This window comes from Gobio gobio (assembly GCF_949357685.1).
Source record: "Gobio gobio genome assembly, chromosome: 2".
Taxonomy (NCBI): domain Eukaryota; kingdom Metazoa; phylum Chordata; class Actinopteri; order Cypriniformes; family Gobionidae; genus Gobio; species Gobio gobio.
Genome location: NC_137098.1, coordinates 49,537,491 through 49,557,297, shown reverse-complemented (window position 1 = coordinate 49,557,297; position 19,807 = coordinate 49,537,491). Strand labels below are relative to the sequence as shown.

Here is a 19,807-nt window from a genome sequence, read left to right as displayed (position 1 = left end):
ATTTTGATAGAGTGTAGACTGAAATAATGTTTGTATTAGAATTGAAACCTTAACAAATAACAATTGTATTAGAGTTAAACTATGTACGGGTCTAACTCTTGAGTAGTAACCACGCCCACATGATTTACATTTGACCAATCAAATGAAGTACTGTTATTACAACATTTCAAGGCCACCGATCATTATCGCTATACACCAAAAAGCTTGTCCCATTTTAGGTGATGTCCTATTTTTGCTGACCCCTGCCTAGGTCATATTCTTATTAGCCAGGTTTCAGTTCTGAGTTGGTTTAACCATCAACTCTTTGGTTACCCATATTTTTTCAAAATATCTTCTTTTGTGTCCAGAAAGACACTGGCTCTAGTGACATAAGACACTTATGTATGAGTAAGAAACTCCTACATATATGGAACAACCTGAGGGTGAGTAAATTATCACATAATTTTCATTTTTAGGTGAACTATCAATTTATATTAGTTTTTTATATTATTTATAAATATAGTTTTTTTTTTTTACCAATCTATCTGATAAAAGGTGTCTAATTAAACAAAACATTTTTTAAAGAAAAATCACCAAACACCAATAACATTGATATGATGTATTCCATATTATTATATTCCAAAAGAAATACACATACAAAGTCATAAGTACTTAAAAACAATACAAACTAAAAAGTAAAGTTTGTGCTTTAGTTTGCTTCATTACAAAACTTTGAAGAATAAACAAAAGTGCAACATATGAACAAAATACAGTTCGCTGAATCCTTGATTCAGAAAATAAACATTAAGGAATGCACTTTATTTGGCAGTTTAAACTTGACCCTTAACTCATCACACACACAACTCACTACTTTTTGGTCACAAAATGAATATTTTTTTTATTTATTTATTTATTACTAAAAGTGATTTGCTAGAACTTCTATTTACGTCACAAAGAATACAGCAGTTTCACACAGTAGAAAACAAAAAAAGCTAAAGTGCAAGGGTCGCTTGAGAAGACGAAACTATCATACTCATACTAAGAATATGAATACAGAAATACAGCTTATGACAGGTGAATCATTTATGCTCAATTACCCAACGCTCTGTGACTCAGCGTCATCTGAGGAACTATCAAATTCCTGACCAGCAGGATAAGAAAGTATCGTTACAAAATGCCCTTATGGATACACTTTCATGGTAATAACTCGGAAAGAAAAGTGAAATTTGGCAATTTCAGAAAGACACTGTTTGAGCATCACCATACTTTTAATTCTTTTCATGAGTCTGTAGCATATGCTGTTTTGAAGATGCAGTACTGCTCCCATCAGAATTGGAGTCATCTTTCTTTTTCATCTGCTCAAGAGCATAGAATCGCAGCATGAGAAAAAATCCTGTTAGGATACATGGGAATTGGATATTATCATGCAATTCTTTTATGACAGAATGGAAGTTAATGAGTTAAATGCAAGATTTCTTAAGTAATGATAACAAAGGAAACAAGTTTGAGGGCTGTTTTATTTTTATATGCCGCTACAGGAACTCAACTTACATTGACACAATAGCCTAGCCATTATTTGACCGTGAGTATTTTGTGATCGAGCATTCACGAAAAAGCTTACCTTGTAAGGAATTGATAATACAGAAGAGGAAGAGGGTGACCTCTGAGAGAGGGCCAAAATCGAGGAAACCGAGGCCCCACGTTGTGCCAAACAGACAGGTGAGACCCCAGATACTGAGAAAAGCCACAGGAAACTGCTTCCAATCGGGGCGATTGTGGATCTCTTTCACCACAAGGAAAAGCATGACTGCACCAGAGCTCAACACAACAGCCAGTAAGCCAATATTAATGATGTAATGGGCCATTAGGCTGTTGGCACTGTCTAACATCCAGCACCTGGATAAGCAGAGCAAAGATTATTTTAATTCTTGTATACTGAATATATTGTTACATCTAAGTAGTGAATATTCCTTCTTACATGCGGTAAGGACCGGTGACATTTTCACTTGGTACAATCTTCCTTTCGCCATAAATATCCCCTACTGGGAACAGTATACCGACTAGCAGACCTGGGAGACCTGTAATTGGACATAAATACTATAAATACTAAATAAATACTCCTAAAAACAGATGGAAATGCCATTTCTGCTTGTTTTATAATAAATAAGTAACTAAATAAATAAATTTATGTTCAAACTCACCAAATCCCCCCAAGTAAAAGACCCATGGAGGAGTTGAGCTGAACACCTTGCGGACTAACAAGAAAGTGTGAAACACTTCCATAGCCATCCAGCAGAGGGTGCTGAGCAATGAGTAATGCAGAAGAGCTCCCGTTATCTTACAAACTGTTTCATTTTCAAGATTGGCCATTGTACCAGTAAGAATGAAGAACAAGCACAAAAAAAATATTGCCACCACCAGACCACGATGTACCAGGGAGGTCTGGTTTTTCTTCCCTTTTCTGGAATTCAGAGACAAAAAAAGACAAAAACAGTGGGGGTGAGATTCAAAATAGATTTTTTTTTTACTGAACAAGCTTTTTTTTATTTGCGATAGTGTAATAAATTCCACGTCAATGAAAGCCCTGGTTACCTGCGTTTACAGAGCCAATAGAAGAGAACCAAACAGCTAACTAAAGACACGGCACAGCCCACAGCGGTAATGTACGTCAGAGCCTCTAGATGGCGAACTGTGGCCTTCTGTTCCACTTGCTAAAGGCATTGAAGAAAATAGACATGGTGTGTATTATTTCTTTTTATATGGTATAATCCATTAACACACTCTCCCATTGGCTATGCAAATTCCCAAGAATGAGAGAAATACCTTTTTATTCATTAAGTCTGGCTCTCAGTGTAAAACATTAGCAGCAATGAGTAAAACACACTTATTTAATGAGTAAAACACACTTATTTGACTTAATTTTCTTGGTAAACTCACCACAAGAATAGCAAAGTATGTAAGGTGATTGCAGCGGCATTCTGTCTCTCTTTCATTGATTTTAACTGTTGCACAACCATCGACTCTCCAATTCACTTCATTGTCTGCAAAGAAAGACATCAGAAGAACAATCAGTAATTGCTTAAACATTTGCTTGATGTCAAACATGAACATGAAGACTTTGACTTGAAGAACACACCTTTTCTTGTGTCCCATGAAACACATCTTCCAGAACAGTTAGCCTGTGGAATGAAACAGAAGAGGATAGGAAGAGAGTGGTTTGGCACAAATACAGTTCAGTTTGGAGATTCATCATAGCCATTGCTGTCATAAATTCTGTACGGGGGCCCTTGTGATATAGATGCCAAAAACAAGATGAGCAATCTGATGTTTATCAGGCTTCAAGTCACAAAACTGGTCATGAGGTTTTCACTGTTAAGGAAATGGCAGACATTTAGGAGGTGTTGACAGACACTTGTAGGTCGGTTCTCATTTGTTTGTTTTTGGGGGGTTTTTTGGTCCAGATTTGGTCCAAAAACATTTAGTCTTGGTTTGCTTATGGTCAACACTGTCATCTTTAACACCAAACCTACATATACAGTGGGGCAAAAAAGTATTTAGTCAGCCACCAATTGTGCAATTTCTCCCACTTAAAAAGATGAGAGAGGCCCGTCATTTTCATCATAGGTACACTTCAACTATGAGAGACAGAATGAGAAAAAAAAAATCCAGAAAATCACATTTGATTTTTAAAGAATTTATTAGCAAATTATGGTGGAAAATAAGTATTTGGTCAATAACAAAAGTTAATCTCAATACTTTGTTATATACCCTTTGTTGGCAATGACAGAGGTCAAATGTTTTTTTTGTAAGTCTCCACAACGTTTTTACACACTGTTGCTGGTAGTTTGGCCCATTCCTCCATGCAGATCTCCTCTAGAGCAGTGATGTTTTGGGGCTGTCGCTGGGCAACACGGATTTTCAACTCCCTCCAAAGATTTTCTATGGGGTTGAGATCTGGAGACTGGCTAGGCCACTCCTTCATTGCCCGGGCGGTGTGTTTGGGATCATTGTCATGCTGAAAGACCCAGCCACGTTTCATCTTCAATGCCCTTGCTGATGGAAGGAGGTTTTTACTCAAAATCTCACGATACATGGCCCCATTCATTCTTTCCTTTACACGGATCAGTCGTCCTGGTCCCTTTGCAGAAAAACAGCCCCAAAGCATGATGTTTCCACCCCCATGCTTCACAGTAGGTATGGTGTTCTTTGGATGCAACTCAGCATTCTTTCTCCTCCAAAAACGACAAGTTGAGTTTTTAACAAAAAGTTATATTTTGGTTTCATCTGACCATATGACATTCTCCCAATCCCCTTCTGGATCATCCAAATGCTCTCTAGCAAACTTCAGACGGGCCCGGACATGTACTGGCTTAAGCAGGGGGACACGTCTGGCACTGCAGGATTTGAGTCCCTTGCGGCGTAGTGTGTTACTAATGGTAGCCTTTGTTACTTTGGTCCCAGCTCTCTGCAGGTCATTCACTAGGTCCCCCCTTGTGGTTCTGGGATTTTTGCTCACCGTTCTTGTGATCATTTTGACCCCACGGGTTGAGATCTTGCGTGAGCCCCAGATCGAGGGAGATTATCAGTGGTCTTGTATGTTTTCTATTTTCTAATAATTGCTCCAACAGTTGATTACCTTTGACTACCTTTACCTTTGATTATTGCAGATTGGTGCAGGTCTACAATTTTGTTTCTGGTGTCCTTTGAGAGCTCTTTGGTCTTGGCCATAGTGGGTTTGGAGTCTGACTGTTTGAGGTTGTGGACAGGTGTCTTTTATACTGATAACGAGTTCAAACAGGTGCCATTAATACAGGTAACGAGTGGAGGACAGAGGAGCCTCTTAAAGAAGAAGTTACAGGTCTGTGAGAGCCAGAAATCTTGCTTTTTTGTAGGTGACCAAATACTTATTTTTCTCATTCTGTCTCTCATAGTTGAAGTGTACCTATGATAAAAATGACAGGCCTCTCTCATCTTTTTAAGTGGGAGAACTTGCACAATTGGTGGCTGACTAAATACTTTTTTGCCCCACTGTACAAAACAAAACAAAAAAAATGCTTTTATGGCATATACTGTATTTCAGTACAGAACGTGCTGTGTGCTTGGCTAAATGCACTCATTGTGTGTGTGTACAAAAACAGCTTATAAAAGGTTTAAAATGCACAAATGAAGATCTGCTGCAAGGAGACAGTGGTTCTGATGTCTGTAATGGGCAACATAGCTCCTATGACGGGAAGGTCCAGTATTGCTTGAGCTTCCTGTCCTTTATAGGGTTACGTCTTGTGACACAAGTTTATCTTAATCTAACCAAGTGTGAACTCACCCTTAGTCTACCCAGTACAAAAATGATGTGAGCTACAGTTGTTACTAAGCTTATGAATAGCACTATCACCACAACAAACATGGTATAACTTAAAAATGTATTAAAAAATACTACTGAACATGCTCAAACATACTTACTGGTAAGGGAAGGTGATGGAACCGAATTCTGACAGGCTCTTGGAGGTTTTGGATGATCTCATTCTCCACAGAGAGTCCAACTATGTCACCCAGAAGAGTTGAATCAGACGGTCCCCCCTATACAACACAAATACTGTTGTATCATACTGTACATAGCTCCACATGATTTATTTCTTCTTGATATTGTCATACCTGAAATAATTTCTGTTCCTTGTAGTAAGTACACACCACTTTGGATTTGATTTTTGATTTCGATTTCAGGCAGGAGGGAAGATAAATGGAGGGTATCATGTTTGGGGGTAGATTTCGAGGGGCCTGGAACGCAACACATATTTATTCATTTGCAAAAAAAAACACCTTTCTGTGACTGAAAGATTATTTGAACTCTGATGATAAAATGTGAATGTCATTTACTGGCAGAGTTAAATTGAGTCCTGTGAAGCCATCGTCCATCTCAATAACTGTGCTCTGAGCACAAGGTAGATCCACACGGCCAGTTGCATTGGATTTCATCACTACATTCTCTATCCTGCAAACATGCAAAAACACACATGATCACTACAACAGATACTAAAATATTCACATGATTATTCAGCATGATCATTAAAAGATACAAGAGCTAGTATAATATTAGGTATAGATTCTGTCTGCAAAAGTCAGATGTATATGATTTGCATCAATGCCACAATCCCACCACAATTTTCATTCAAAGAAAAATTTTTATTTATAGTATTTTACTGTGGAAGGTGTGTATGTGATGGTAACAATACAAACCACAATAGACACTTACATATTGTAACCACACAAAACCCCACCCATTTCTGCACTTAACAGAGTATGCTTAAGACGATTCTCATTTAATAAGATGGCTCAGCATATTAAACAAACATGCACAATAAATGGGATGTATATGAAATAAATAAAACGATGATGTGACACATGTATTAAAAATCAAATGATGCATTTGACAGTCCATGCCTCAATGGTATAAATTAGAAAGCCATCGTATGCATGGGTTTAGTTTCCTGTTTGCGGCTCAACCTCTGTTTTTCAGTTAGATTTGAGCTCGCACAACATCACCTCTTGCTGTCTATCTATATGATAGACCACATCAGTTCATTACACTCTAAAGTAACAGTGAAACTAAAATAAAATGATGATTGGCTCACATGTTTGCTCCTCTGGACTTCTGACTGGCCTCATCACAGAATTTCTCCTCTGAAAGTGGGAAAACATATAAAATATACTGAAACCAAACTAATTACAAGCTCAGAAATGCTAAACTCACAAGTGAGCTCACTCAGCGTAACTTTTGATATCTGAAACTTTGACAAAAATATACATATTAAATGAAAGGTTCTTACTGCAGTTGATTAAATCCCCTTTAAATGTATATAGTTCCACAACATCCTGCCTGAGGATATCACCATGGGTGCTGCCATTCACAATACCATACAGACGAGTATTTTTCTGTGGCCCTTGTGAGAGGTCAGTGCAGCAGGTTCCTTGAAGACCTTTTGGTTCACACAGAATGTGATTTTTTCCATTCACCTCCACTATCAGCAGGTCCAGCAGTGGCTCCCAGATCACACAGAAATGACTTTGAGTTTGAAGAGGGTTTGAATCTAGCTGAATGGATGAAGATCGTGTGCACTTCGCTGTGATACTGCCCCGAATATAGAGTGTGCTCTCATTGGCTGAAATCTCAATTTCCTTACAGCCTGTTCTCAAGTCATATTTCAGATTTCGGGATGCGTTGCCATGGCGCCATGTTCCACACATCTTAAAGTCTCTGTCATTCTCTGTTGTTGCTGGACAAAACATGGTAAATAAATCAATACAATTAATATAAATAAATGTAAATAAACTATCAGCAAAATGTATTGATTTGAATTCTAAATGTATTTTGACCAAACTATCCAAAATATTACATTTTACATTGGATTTTCGTTCTAAAAATAGATTGATGCTAAATAAGATGCTAACAGTAATCCATCATCAATATGCAACATAACTTCACTTCCTTGGTCACCCAGTACTTACCTAGACCCAAACTGAACAAAAGACAGATGATCATCCACATTCCTACAGTCTTTTGGTTCTGCTTCATTGTAGCTCATAGATGATGCCTGAAAAGCAACAGAGAACTCAATTAGAGAGAAGTGGAAAAATACACAATAAAATGCCTCAGTAGAGCCATGTTTCCCCTATGAATATGAAATCATGTTATCAATATTTTGCCTGTTCCTTCCTCTTACTACCTTTTTGAAAAGAAAAAAAAAAGATACATGTCTGCATTATCTGTGTAAAAAACAACAATGAATTTCCTCTGTAACACTTTACAAAATGGGTGCACTAATATTTTTTTATACTATTTTTCATTCTTTTGTATTCTTAGAATTTGTATTACTATGTTCTTGTTGTATTTGTATTGAATATGTGCACTGGAAGCTTCAGCACCAAGACAAATTAATTTTGTGTGCAAGCACACTACTAGGCAATAAAGCTCTTTCTGATTCTGATTAATTCATGCTCAACTAATGCACAGATAATCATGAGATAATTGATGACTCATGAAGAACTAAACCATTTATTAATGATTACTGCATCAGCAACTAATGAATATAGATTAAAGGTCCTGTTCTTCGTGATCCCATTTTTCAAACTTTAGTTAGTGTGTAATGTTGCTGTTAGAGCATTTATAATACCTGTAAAATTATAAAGCTCAAAGTTCAATGCCAAGCGAGATATTTTATTTAACAGAAGTTCCCTTTCAAAGCCTACAGCGAACGGCTGGTTAGGACTACATCCCTGTACATCCTGCTTTAATTACGTCAGTAGAGCAGTATGTCGACTAACCTCCGCCCACAACAACACGCGAAAAAGGGGGCGTGGTCTTGTTGCTCCCGCGTGGAGAATAGGAAGTGTTGCGTTCGGTTGCGTTCGTATAGTTTGTTTGTTGCCATGTCGTCGAGACGCTGTTATTTTCATCCCGGAGTCAAGTCACCTTTGTTTGGCTTTCCCAGGGACGCTGTACTTCGAGATCATTGAGCGCATGCATCCCCGTTATGGTGAGAGGCGTGACCTTTCCGGTAACGTGCGCTAAGCTGCTGTCGAATCACAACACGGGAACCGCTGGCACAATCAGAACTCGTTACGTATTTCTGAAGGAGGGACTTCATAGAACAGGGAAATCTTTCAAGCCGTTTTGAGGACAGTGAAAACAGCGGTATACAGATAAGTAAATTGTGTGAAAAATACTGTGTTTTTTTACACGCGAAACATGAACACATGTTATATTGCACACTGTAAACACAATCAAAGCTTAAAAAAAAACGAAAAACGGGACCTTTAAGTAAAATGTATTCATGTATTAATTCCCTAATAACATATTATATTAACTAATAATGTAAATGAATGTGTTAATTACCACAATGGGTCAAAGCCATGCATTTCAACTTCCAGTTGTCTTTAATTAATCATTAGCTTCATGAAGCTTTGGAGCGTTATGAATCAACGTATCGAATCAGCGACTCGGAGAGCCAAAGTCACATGATTTCAGCAGTTTGGCGGTTCATGATTCCTTACGCTGATTCATAACGCTCTGAAGCTTCATGAAGCTGTGTTTTGAAACCGGCCATCACAAAGTCGTTGTTTTGGGGGGTTTTGGCACACCAAAAATATTACAAAAAATATTCTCGTTGCTTTATAATATTAATATTGAACCACTTTACTCACTTGAACTGATTTAAATACGTTTTTAGTACATTAATGGATCTTGAGAGAGGAAATGTCATTGCTGGCTATACAGGCTTCACTGAGCCATCGGATTTCAACAAAAATATCTTAATTTGTGTTCCGAAGATGAACGGAGGTCTTACAGGTGTGGAACGGCATGAGGGCGAGTAATAAATTACAGTATTTCCATTTTTGGGTGAACTTACCCTTTAACTCCTCATTATCTGTGCATTAGTTAAGCATGAATTAATGCATGTTAGTGCACCCGTATTGTAAAGTTTTACCATTTCCTCTTCTCAAACTCACTATTCTTGAGATAAAGAGGCAGCAATTTAGTAACCCATCTATTCCTGGACTCTTATCAATGAGAACACATACATGCAAGGGTAAAAATACTTTGTGATGCATGCTAGACTGCAACTGCCATCTCTTATCCATAAGAACAGACTTTCCTTTGCAACAAAGGGATTATTGTGGTCATACAGATATGATGCCATCTTTATGTCACAATTTTTGTGAGTCCTCATGGTCAAGACAAAGAGCATGTCTCAGATTTACAATAAAATGAATCATAATACACTGCCAGTCCCAATGTGCTAAACACACAGCCAGTGACAGTGGATGAATCAGCATGGATCATTGAGGCAGACAACACATCTAAAAGTCACTTATGCTACTTTGACAATTTTAGAAGCTGATGTTTTTTTCTCACTTTGGTGAGAGACGATACAGACACCGAAAAACTGTGATATTGCACTTTTAAAAAAAGTGCGTACATGTGGGTAAGCATTCAAGAAGCTCACATCCTCGCATGTACAATATAATACTAAGTCTATTCATCAAAATGATGCCAGAATATAATTTCAGATTGAAAAGGATGAAAATGAACCGAACAAGAAAAATGTAAATTGTCATCAGATAAGAGATGACGCTGCAAGAGGGAGGGGAAGTTACTTTGATTAAAGATTAAGAGGTCACATGACTTCTAAAAAAATAATGACGTGCACGAATAAATCATTTATAATAAATACTGCAATATTCCATAAAAATAAGAATGGTCCATTTTGACTTCATGGGGCCCAGATGATGGGCTTAAGAATAAGACCACTGGGTTAAACAGTGCAGTGTGACGTTTTCACAAATAAAGTCCTAACCTTCTTGTAAATAACCATAGGTTAAATGATAGATACTTCAACACTTTAATTAGTTCTCACTTATATAGTGCAGATATATTGTGTTGCTATTCTGAATGTTGACCTTTACATCTTTCAGAGATATGAGCCAAATCAGTTGAAATGAAACGGCAGGAGAATGTAGCACACTGTTAAGATCAAACACCAATGTGGCTTTCCTGCATTTACCAACTTTGACTGCAAATATGCGACAACCTGTTGTGGCAGGCATTATGCAAAACATAACATCTGCAGATCCTTGATTTGGTCGGACGACGAAACTACATTTGCTTGACAACTGCTGCTGCTGCTGCTGTTACCATTATGAGATAGCGTGTTCAAGAACTACTAAACCACTATGAAAATGCATGCATGCATAAACAAAAAGAATCAGAGACACATATAGGAGAGAAAAAGGAGATGAGAGATAATAACATAAAATGACTGCCATCTGTGTCAAGAGAACAATGATGAACATATCTAAACAGCAAATATGCACATACTCTATATAATATACTTTTGCCATACTGAGTTCACAGTTGCACTTTACAGTTGACAAAAATCTGCAACTTATGTGTTTAACTGCGAGACAATTCTAACTCTTTAGCAACAAATAGTTTTGGGTTTAAGAGCAAGCTGCCTATATTAATGCATAGTTTTGGACACTATGATTTGTTTTGACAAACTTTTTGAAAAGGAAAATTAAATTGAGCAAACAAAAAACCCTTTTGACAACGAAAATAACCTACACAACAGACAGTTGCCATCTTCTTGCTAATGCTGTGGTTAGCCATTTGGTTTTATAGTTTTTCCACCCACACTGCCCACCGACTTTCTTTCTTTGCAATTTTATCAGCATCAACAAATGTTTCTGCCATGCAAACTACTTGGACACACATCAATCTTTACAAGTGTAAACAAGCAATTGACAAAAATACAAGCAATGAAAATAAAATAGCATAATAATTTAGTAAAATTTAACAATGGAGTAAAATATATAGAAACGGATACATTGTAAACATATATTTGTTGCTTTTCCATATAAGCTAAAAGAGAGCTTACCATTAACCAACTAGGTGTTTACCATAGCATAAAATTACAATCATTTTTACAGTATACATTAGGGACACCTGCTCATTAACGCAAATATCTAATCAGTGCATCTCAATGCATTTAGGCATGTAGATGTATGTCTATTTCCACACGATTACAGACTACACTACCCATAATCCACTGCCCGCACTGATCAAGCATGATTGCATTTAGCTGTTACTGATGAGCCTTGTTAACCCTGCCTAAATAAACCCTGGGTGCATTCCATTCGACAGGGTCCCTAGTACTACGCACTGTTCACTGCTCCCTACTCCCTGAGCACGGTATATCAATTGAAGTGGACTTCGCAGACAATAATCACTCATTTGAAACGCCCTGCAACGTCAGCAAAGAAAGGCAAATACGGGGTCGCGCAGATTATGATATAACATAAATTAATTGTAATTTACTTTACTTTAACATTTAAAACCATATAATAAGTATAGCCTACATTTACAAAACACAGTTTGTATCTAAAACATATAATCAAAACATTACTTTTATTAGTTTCCATATAAGTTGTATTGACTATGAACACATTTGAAGCTGCACCTGTCATTCAATATGAAAATACATTTTGATTTGGTTAACTATGTATAAATGTAGGCTATTCTTAATCAGTGGTCTTTGTAGTGGTCTCATCTCGTGCACTTTCTTTCCCAAGCGCAGCTACATAGTAAACATTCCTGAGGTAAAGAAAGTAAAATATAAAACAAATGACAGCCCTCAGCTGCTTCTCAACACTTTTCATTTGTTTACATATTCATAAAATATAATATGCGAATTGCCATAACCATTCATAAATACTCTAGTTTGTATAATAGCTATGAATATTCAAATTCTTTCAACGGCTCTGCTCCGTTCAGACAGGTGATGCGACGCGCAATGACAGTTGGGTGTTTTTCACTCTCCACTTCCTGTGAAGTGATGTATCGATGTTCCTTTCTTCCCTACGCCGTTCGCAGTACATTTCAAACTGAACATGTTCGCTCCCTTTGGATTGGAATCTCACTTGAGATGGCGGAATATCCTCTGAAGTCCACTTACGGTCAAATGGAACACACCCCCTGCCTACTCTCTCATTCCCTGCAAATTATTGTAGCCTGCATCACTGCATTTCTGAGCCTTATTTCATGGATTATTTTTTTTTTTGTTCTCTGTATTTCCCTGTTTGGCCTTCACCTGGATGTTCTCTTTGTTTGGACTGTTCATCTGTGTTTATTTTGTGTATGCTTTGGATTTTCCCATTAAAACTGCATTTTGGATCCTCAACCATTCGAGCCTTGGAGCAGTCCGTTATGATTTTAATACTTGAAGTACATTTTTTTTAGTTTAGTTTGAAGTATACTCTTACTAAACTACTAGTTTAGTAGTTTGTAGTTAGTAAGTTTTCTTTAAGTGAACATATACTGTACATATAGTTTACTATTATATATTTCTATATTATTTTTGCACTTTAAAGGTCCCATGGCATGGCATTTTTCTATTATTTTATAATGTTTCCCGAGGTGTACTTATATTGTTAGTATGATTTTTACATCATAAAATTTCATAATTTAGAAATAAAAGGCATTTTTTCTATACTGCTGTTTGCCCTGTGGCTGAAGGCCCTGTTACAAGGGGCATGTCTGCTGTGAGACTTCAGTAAAAACGCCCACTGTTGTGATTGGCTGACATCTTTGCATTTGATATGAGCGGAGGGGGCGTGGTTTAACGAGGTCTACGAGGCACGAGCAGGCACGAGCTGCTGCCAGAGAGACGGATGGACCGGAGTTCACTTCACATCGGTTCTGTCAGTCTCAGTTCAGTGAACTGTTTTAGTTACAGCATATACTTCAGGTTATTAGTCTATTTCTAGTCGGAGGGGCTGTCAATCATGTCAGAAAGTTAGTAACTTTAGTAAATTATGGATCAGCGCTGACTGGAGACGCGAACCGTTTAGAACGATTCAGTCCGATTTGATGAACTGATTCGGTTCACTAAAAAGAACCGGTTCAAAAGAAAGATCGTTCGCGAACCGGACATCACTAATGTACCAGAGACTGAGCTCAGCGATTGCTAACAAAGTTATTTATAGTAACTACTGAGTTATGAGAACGCTGTCAGTCAGCGCGAGTTTATTGTGTTTGTATTTGAGAGTTCTGAATAAACACGAGTCCCAGTCACGCCGAGTCCATCTTCATCATTATTACCAACTTTGTAACACATGCAAAGTACCATTACAGCTGTCGAGATGAACGAGTTATGAGTAAGTGTTGATAATAGCATTATTTTTAGATATGTTCCTATCATATGGAAAGCGTCAGTGCATTGAGTACACAGCGCAAACAGCGCAAACAAAGACACAACAGCAGTAATCGAATGTAATCCAGTTTATTGTGGGAATAGCTGGCTAGCCTAGCCCAGATACCCTCACGCTTACCCCCCTTCTGCTTAATCTCGCGCCACGTTTGGTGCCTCCGCTGTGGGCCAGATGCAGTACTCTGGGTTTGGGATGTTGAAGGCCGAGCTTCGGTGTGTGTGAGGTTTATCTCTAAAGATGTTACTCTGCTGATGTTGAGCAGAAACGACTGTATGCACATTGTAGAACCGATAGACGCGACGAGGACGTACAAAAACACTGACTCACAAGATAGAAAACACGAAAACACCGTTCTGTCGGGAGAGAGAGAAGCCGCAGCGTGTGCACGAATAATAAATAATTAGCTACACATAAGAAATCACTGATCACAGATCAGAAGGAACTGAAAAAAGACTTATGTTTTCATTTGTACATCCAAACACTGAGAAACTGCCAGCGTTCACTCGTTCACAACCCATGATCTCTCTAGCGCTCGCATGGGCGTGCCAGATTCTCTGGGCGGAGGAAAGGGAGGTAACCGTTCCTGCTTGGACGTCAAACCAGGAGACTTCAGGATTGGCTCGTCTGGCCTGTCATTTTCTCAAAGGCAGAGAAAGACAGCCAGAACTCGGGTTTACACCGATCAACATTTCTATCCACTTGGGGACAATATTCAGGCTAGGGGAACTCATATTAATGTTGAAAAACCTCATAAAATGAAAATTTCATGCCATGGGACCTTTAAGTATACTACCAAGTTCATATTGAGGTATTAATTTTTTTTAACTTGAAATATATCTTTAACTGTACTTTGACTCTTTCCATCTAGCTTCGTGCATCCTTTTTTATCAATGCATTTTTGTCAAAGACTTCGTCTAGATCGGATTTAGTCCGATGGTCACAACACAGATGGAGTCTCTTGCGTCCATCAACATCCCCAAAGCTTCACACTCATTTCATGGGTTCAATATTTAATTTGGTAACATTCAACGGTTTTGATTTATATATGCAGATGTAAATATTATAATTTATATAACAGTTTAATGTTTGATGATGCCGTTGTTTTACATTTGCTTGAGCAATCTTTTAGCACATATTTGTGCTTCTTCTTCACCTGTGTTTTGATCCGGAGATTCTGTACTAGAAGATGCGTAATAGCGCCCCCAAACGTATAATAATGATAGCCAGAAAATTCGAGAAGGACCTGGCTGCAGCCTGCAGATCGGGGCGGGGCTGCACGTGTCGCCCAGCCCCATCCCTACTCTGATTGGCTCCATCGTCTTTCATAGGGATGAAAAAATACATTAGCCTGTAACTCAGGAAGTGTCCCTGAATGCTAAATTAAGCTGAAGGTTATTTAAGTGACTTTGAACGTGCTGTGGTTGTTGGTACCAGACAGACTATTCTGAGTATTTCAGAAACTATTGATCTTCTGGGACTTTCATGCACAACCATCTCTAGGGTTTACAGAGAATGGTCTGAAAAAAGAAGAAGAAAATATCCAGTGAGCTGCATTTTTGTGGGTGAAAATGCCTTGTTGATGCCAGAGGTGAGAAGAGCAGGGGCAGCCAGCGGTTACCTATGGCAGAGTAAGGCAGTTGCCATACCCTGGCATTCAGACAAGCAGGGGAAATAAACAGCTCATGCTAGATGCTGCTAGTTAGTTCTGTTGCAGCTTTGAAAAGCAAATTTAAACAGGCTAATTCCGTGTCCTAACCAGACGCGATCAGAGATGCAATGCAACAAGATTTTCTCATCGCTTCATTACATTAAGGTTGAACCACTGTAGTCACAAGGACTATTTTAACGATGTCTTTAGTAGATGGGCTACAGCAGCAGAAGACCACACAGGTGTCACTCCTGTCAACTAAGAACAGGAAACAGAGGTTACAATTCACACATTCTCACCAAAATTGGAAAAAATTGTTCACTATACTCTAATGGTCTCCACAGTCACCAGATCTCAATCTGATAGAGCACCTTTGAGTTATGGTGGAATGCAAGATTCTTATCATGGATGTGCAGCAACAAATCTGCAGCAACTGTGTGATGTTATCATGTCAATATGGACCAAAATCTCTGAGAAATGTTCCCAGCACATTGTTGCCACAAAGAATTAGGGCAGTTCTGAAGGCAAAAGGGGTCCAACCCGACACTAGCAAAGTGTACCTAATAAAGTGGCCGGTGAGTATGTATACACTGTAAAAATGATTGTAATGTTATGTTAAAAACCTGTTAATTGGTTAATGATCAACTCTTTAGAGTTTCAATCTCTGAAATTTGTCTTTGCCCAAACATGTCAGCAATGCACTGTGTAAAAATTACAGCCCAATGTAGCTATAACAGAGTAGCCTATTGACTACCACTGAGAGTACCCAGTTCCTCTGTGCTATGTTTGAGAAGGGTGCGTCTATGCCTCCGCCCTTTCTGGCCCGCTCTCCCTCTGCCATTGTTCCAGCTATGTGGACCTCACAGCAGTCAAAGAATGTCCCTTTTCTCTCCAAGCACCACTGAAAGGAAGCTGGAGAAGTCCATTTATACAGGGAGCATGTTGCCCGTTTAAACGGTGCAAATAAAAGAATGTTTGATCAAATCCATAAAATTCTCTCACACTAAGTAGGCGCCGCCTACTATGTTATGTTATTTCCCACACTACAGCCATTTAAAAAAAACAACAACAAAAAAACATGCACAATCATATAACGCTTCCTATTTTAGTTATGACTCTGGGGAAATTTTAATGAACTCTGTGTTTTGAACTCACGAGTCTCTGTACCTGCAACCCAGAAGTTCCTCGCTCTGATAAAATCTCCTGAAATGATGACTTGTTTTGAAGTCCTACATATAAGCCTCAAGAGAGATAAACCACAGAAGACTCGTGTTTCTACAGCATTTCCACGGCTGATGTTGGGTCTAGCAACCCGCACAGAACAAGAATGTGAACTTTGAGATGAATTAGGTCAAGCTATTGTGATCTTCCTTTGTGACATCAATGCCAGACAAAAAAGAGAGAGGCCTTTCAGCTCACTTCATTCTGAGCTGAACTGACAAGTAGCAGGGACTGAAGGCAAAGGTCTTTGGCCATTTAGTGACAACCTCATTGAAGCTAGGTTGCATTACAGTGAAAAACTAGCTGACGTTTAGTTGCGCAGACTAACCACCATGGTTCAGACAGGAAAACCAACATACCCTACAAGACATAAAGAGAAGCTAAAATGAAAACATCTTTAAGTGCAATTTAATACGCATTCCACCAATTCGTAAAGAAAATTTCTTATGAATCTAAATTCAATTCGAATTTGCCGAAATAATAAAAGCATTTCACAGTTGTAGTCAAAGGCTCAATCTTCTCAGTCAGTTATAGAAGGCAGATAAAGGGAGCATTCCTTTCTATTGAGGTGGACCGACTGGGGGGGATTGTCGAGGGTTTCACTAAAGCACACAGTCTCAGTGTGTCTTTGATTTGTTCATAGCCTCGGAGTAAATATGTGGCTGCTGCTGCTCCTCCACCTGCGCTCCAATTTCCTCAAGGAGATCCTTGTCTCATATATTACTGCAGTGAGTGTGAAATGTTGAAACGAACATGAAAATAGAGAGAAATGCATTCAAGAAAACAGATAAACTGTGTGCTTATCTTATAAAGGTTGAGGTGAGCTCAGGTCAAATCTAACCCTGTGAAAGGTAATTGCATGTTAAGATGTGTTAATGTGTTACGTTAAGCTCTGTAACCTGGTTTATTTGACATTTACATAGTTTGGCCATTTTGACAGTTTCTTCTATTAGCGTACTTGCCCACACATTCAAAACATGAAGAAAAATAAAAAATACAGCCCATTTGTGAATACAAAAGAATGACGGAGCTGTCACAACAAGGGCTATATCTCAGGTTTTGATTACACACGTGTTTTCTCGTGCAGTGCATTCATATTCATATTCATATATTCATATTACCCCTTATTATTGTGAATTAGAACCCTTCAAACTTAAATTTCAATATCAAAATATTTTGCTATAGCTCTAAAACAGTGAACACAATAAAACCAAGGCAATGGTAGACTATATAATGTAGATAGAAAGATTTTTAACTCAATGGTTAAACGGAAAAATATTTTGTTTATCAGGCCGTGGCAAGTTGTCACATTTCTATTATCATAATGTTATTATGGTTCTTACTGTGTGATAACTTACCCCACATAGAACGTTTAATAGAGTTGATGGGTTTGGTAGGGTTTTATCAAAGTCAAAAGTGTGACAAGCTCTGCATCTCGGTTCATATTTTTCTAATAAATGTAAACTAAACTAAACGGCGAGGTACAAATGAGCCCCATTTCACGCGTAACAAAAGCAAAAGTAATGGATTCGGATCATAATGTATGAAAACGTAAATTTTACACTAACACATTTCTCACAGAGTGATCGGACATCATATTCGTGCATCACCATTGGTAAACATAGATAGAAATTGTCTCACCTTTCATACACAACCGCAGAACACTTGCTGTGTGCCTCTCGTACACAAAACACTTGTTTTTTGGAAAACAGACAGCAAAATCGCGTAAAGGGTCGCTGGTTATTTTGAAATAATGTTCCCGTAAAATGTACGTGTCAAAACATAAGTAATTTAAAACCAGTTGAAGAGCAATAAACGCGACTTTCACACGTACACTCCGCGCGCACGCACAGTGACTCAGTCCCTCAGAGCGTGTGTGAATCTACCAAAGGAGTTCATGTCACATTATCATGTAGTGGCTAGTCATGCGGAAACTAGCGTAGGTAGCTCAACAGTCACAGAAACATAGAAACACTCCATCAAAGCGAATAGATGACAGCAATAATAAACCGTGATAGTCAAAATTTTGTCTCGAACAAAATAAACTATTGTAACATGGTTCCCTGTTTATGTGCTTTATTTGAAAATTAAATAGCCTATAAGATACACCTGCGGCTAGGCACAGTATAAGTAAATATAAAGGGAGGAGTATGCCTGTGACCATTGGCTATTTTCATTCATGCATTATTTTTGCATTACAAAGTCTTGTCTCACTATTATCAACGTGCATGTTCTTTTCGAGGGCGACCTCTTGGCTTGAAATTTGTTACAAATTAAACCCTACAATAAAGCCATAAAAGGTGATAAGATTTCATTGCTAGGTAGTGGACAGGTAGAGGAAGCTGTGTGTGTGTGTGTGTGTGTGTGTGTGTGTGTGTGTGTGTGTGTGGGCAAGTTTTTGTGAAATATCAGGACACAAATGTGTATAATGACATGGGTTTGACATATAAGGAGAGGGTGAAATATGAGGACGTTACCCATGTCCTCATTTTTCAAAAGGCTTAAACATCATACAGAATGAGAAAAAAAAAAACAGAAAGTAAACTGTGCAGTTTCCTGTGATGGGTAGGTTTAAGGACAGGGGCAGTGACTGTAGGGGGATAGAAAATACGGTTTGTACAACCATTACTCTTATGGAATGTCCCCACATTTCACAAAAAAACCCCTGTGTGTGTGTGTGTGTGTGTGTGTGTGTGTGTGTGTGTGTGTGTGTGTGTGTGTGTGTGTGTGTGTGTGTGTGTGTGTGTGTGTGTGTGTGTGTGTTCATGTTTTTCTATCCAGGTGGGGACTTGAACCTAAATGTACACTGACTCATGGGACCTAAATTGAGGTCCCCATGAAGAAACAAGCTTATCAATCATACAGAATGAGTTTTGGGTTTTGGGTTATTTTAAGAGGATAGAATATACAGTTTGTACAATATAAAAACCATTACGCCTGGAGAGTATACCCACAAACCAGATGTGTAGTGTAGTGTGTGTGTGTGTGTGTGTGTGTGTGTGTGTGTGTGTGTGTGTGTGTGTGTGTGTGTGTGTGTGTGTGTGTGTCTGTGTGTGTGTGTGTGTGTGTGTGTGTGTGTGTGTGTGTGTGTGTGTGTGTGTGTGTGTGTGTGTGTGTGTGTGTGTGTTGTCTGTTGATCAGTTAGAGCACCTGGCTTCCTGTGTGTCTCAGCTGCTATTTCGACAGCATTTATGAAGG

General features: G+C 38.4%; 1 protein-coding gene across 2 annotated transcripts; it reads right to left on the bottom strand.

Annotated features, from left to right (window-relative positions):
- Window positions 1–584: 584 nt before the first annotated feature.
- Window positions 585–18,526, bottom strand: LOC307122662 (adhesion G-protein coupled receptor G5-like). Of its 2 annotated transcripts, none has more exons than XM_079810821.1 (14): window positions 18,251–18,526; window positions 7,480–7,565; window positions 6,801–7,247; window positions 6,606–6,654; window positions 5,851–5,965; window positions 5,629–5,751; window positions 5,437–5,553; window positions 3,116–3,158; window positions 2,917–3,020; window positions 2,572–2,690; window positions 2,181–2,440; window positions 1,958–2,057; window positions 1,601–1,875; window positions 585–1,372 (listed from the first exon to the last, which is right to left on the bottom strand). In XM_079810821.1, the coding sequence occupies exons 2-14, from the start codon at window positions 7,544–7,546 to the stop codon at window positions 1,248–1,250; spliced, it is 1,944 nt and encodes a 647-aa protein (XP_079666947.1). In that variant the 5' UTR covers window positions 7,547–7,565; window positions 18,251–18,526; the 3' UTR covers window positions 585–1,247. The 2 variants fall into 2 exon arrangements, with proteins under 2 accessions (XP_079666947.1, XP_079666948.1); XM_079810822.1 differs by having other exon boundaries at window positions 585–1,334; window positions 18,251–18,493.
- Between the last annotated feature and the right edge of the window lie 1,281 nt (window positions 18,527–19,807).

Coding starts and splice junctions, on each gene's coding strand:
- LOC307122662 (XM_079810821.1), bottom strand. CDS start 7,546: ATGAAGCAGAACCAAAAGACTGTAGGAATGTGGATGATCATCTGTCTT. Junction 7,248..7,479: donor TTTGTTCAGTTTGGGTCTAG/GTAAGTACTGGG, acceptor TGTTTTGTCCAG/CAACAACAGAGAATGACAGA. Junction 2,058..2,180: donor CTTTTACTTGGGGGGATTTG/GTGAGTTTGAAC, acceptor GTCCAATTACAG/GTCTCCCAGGTCTGCTAGTC.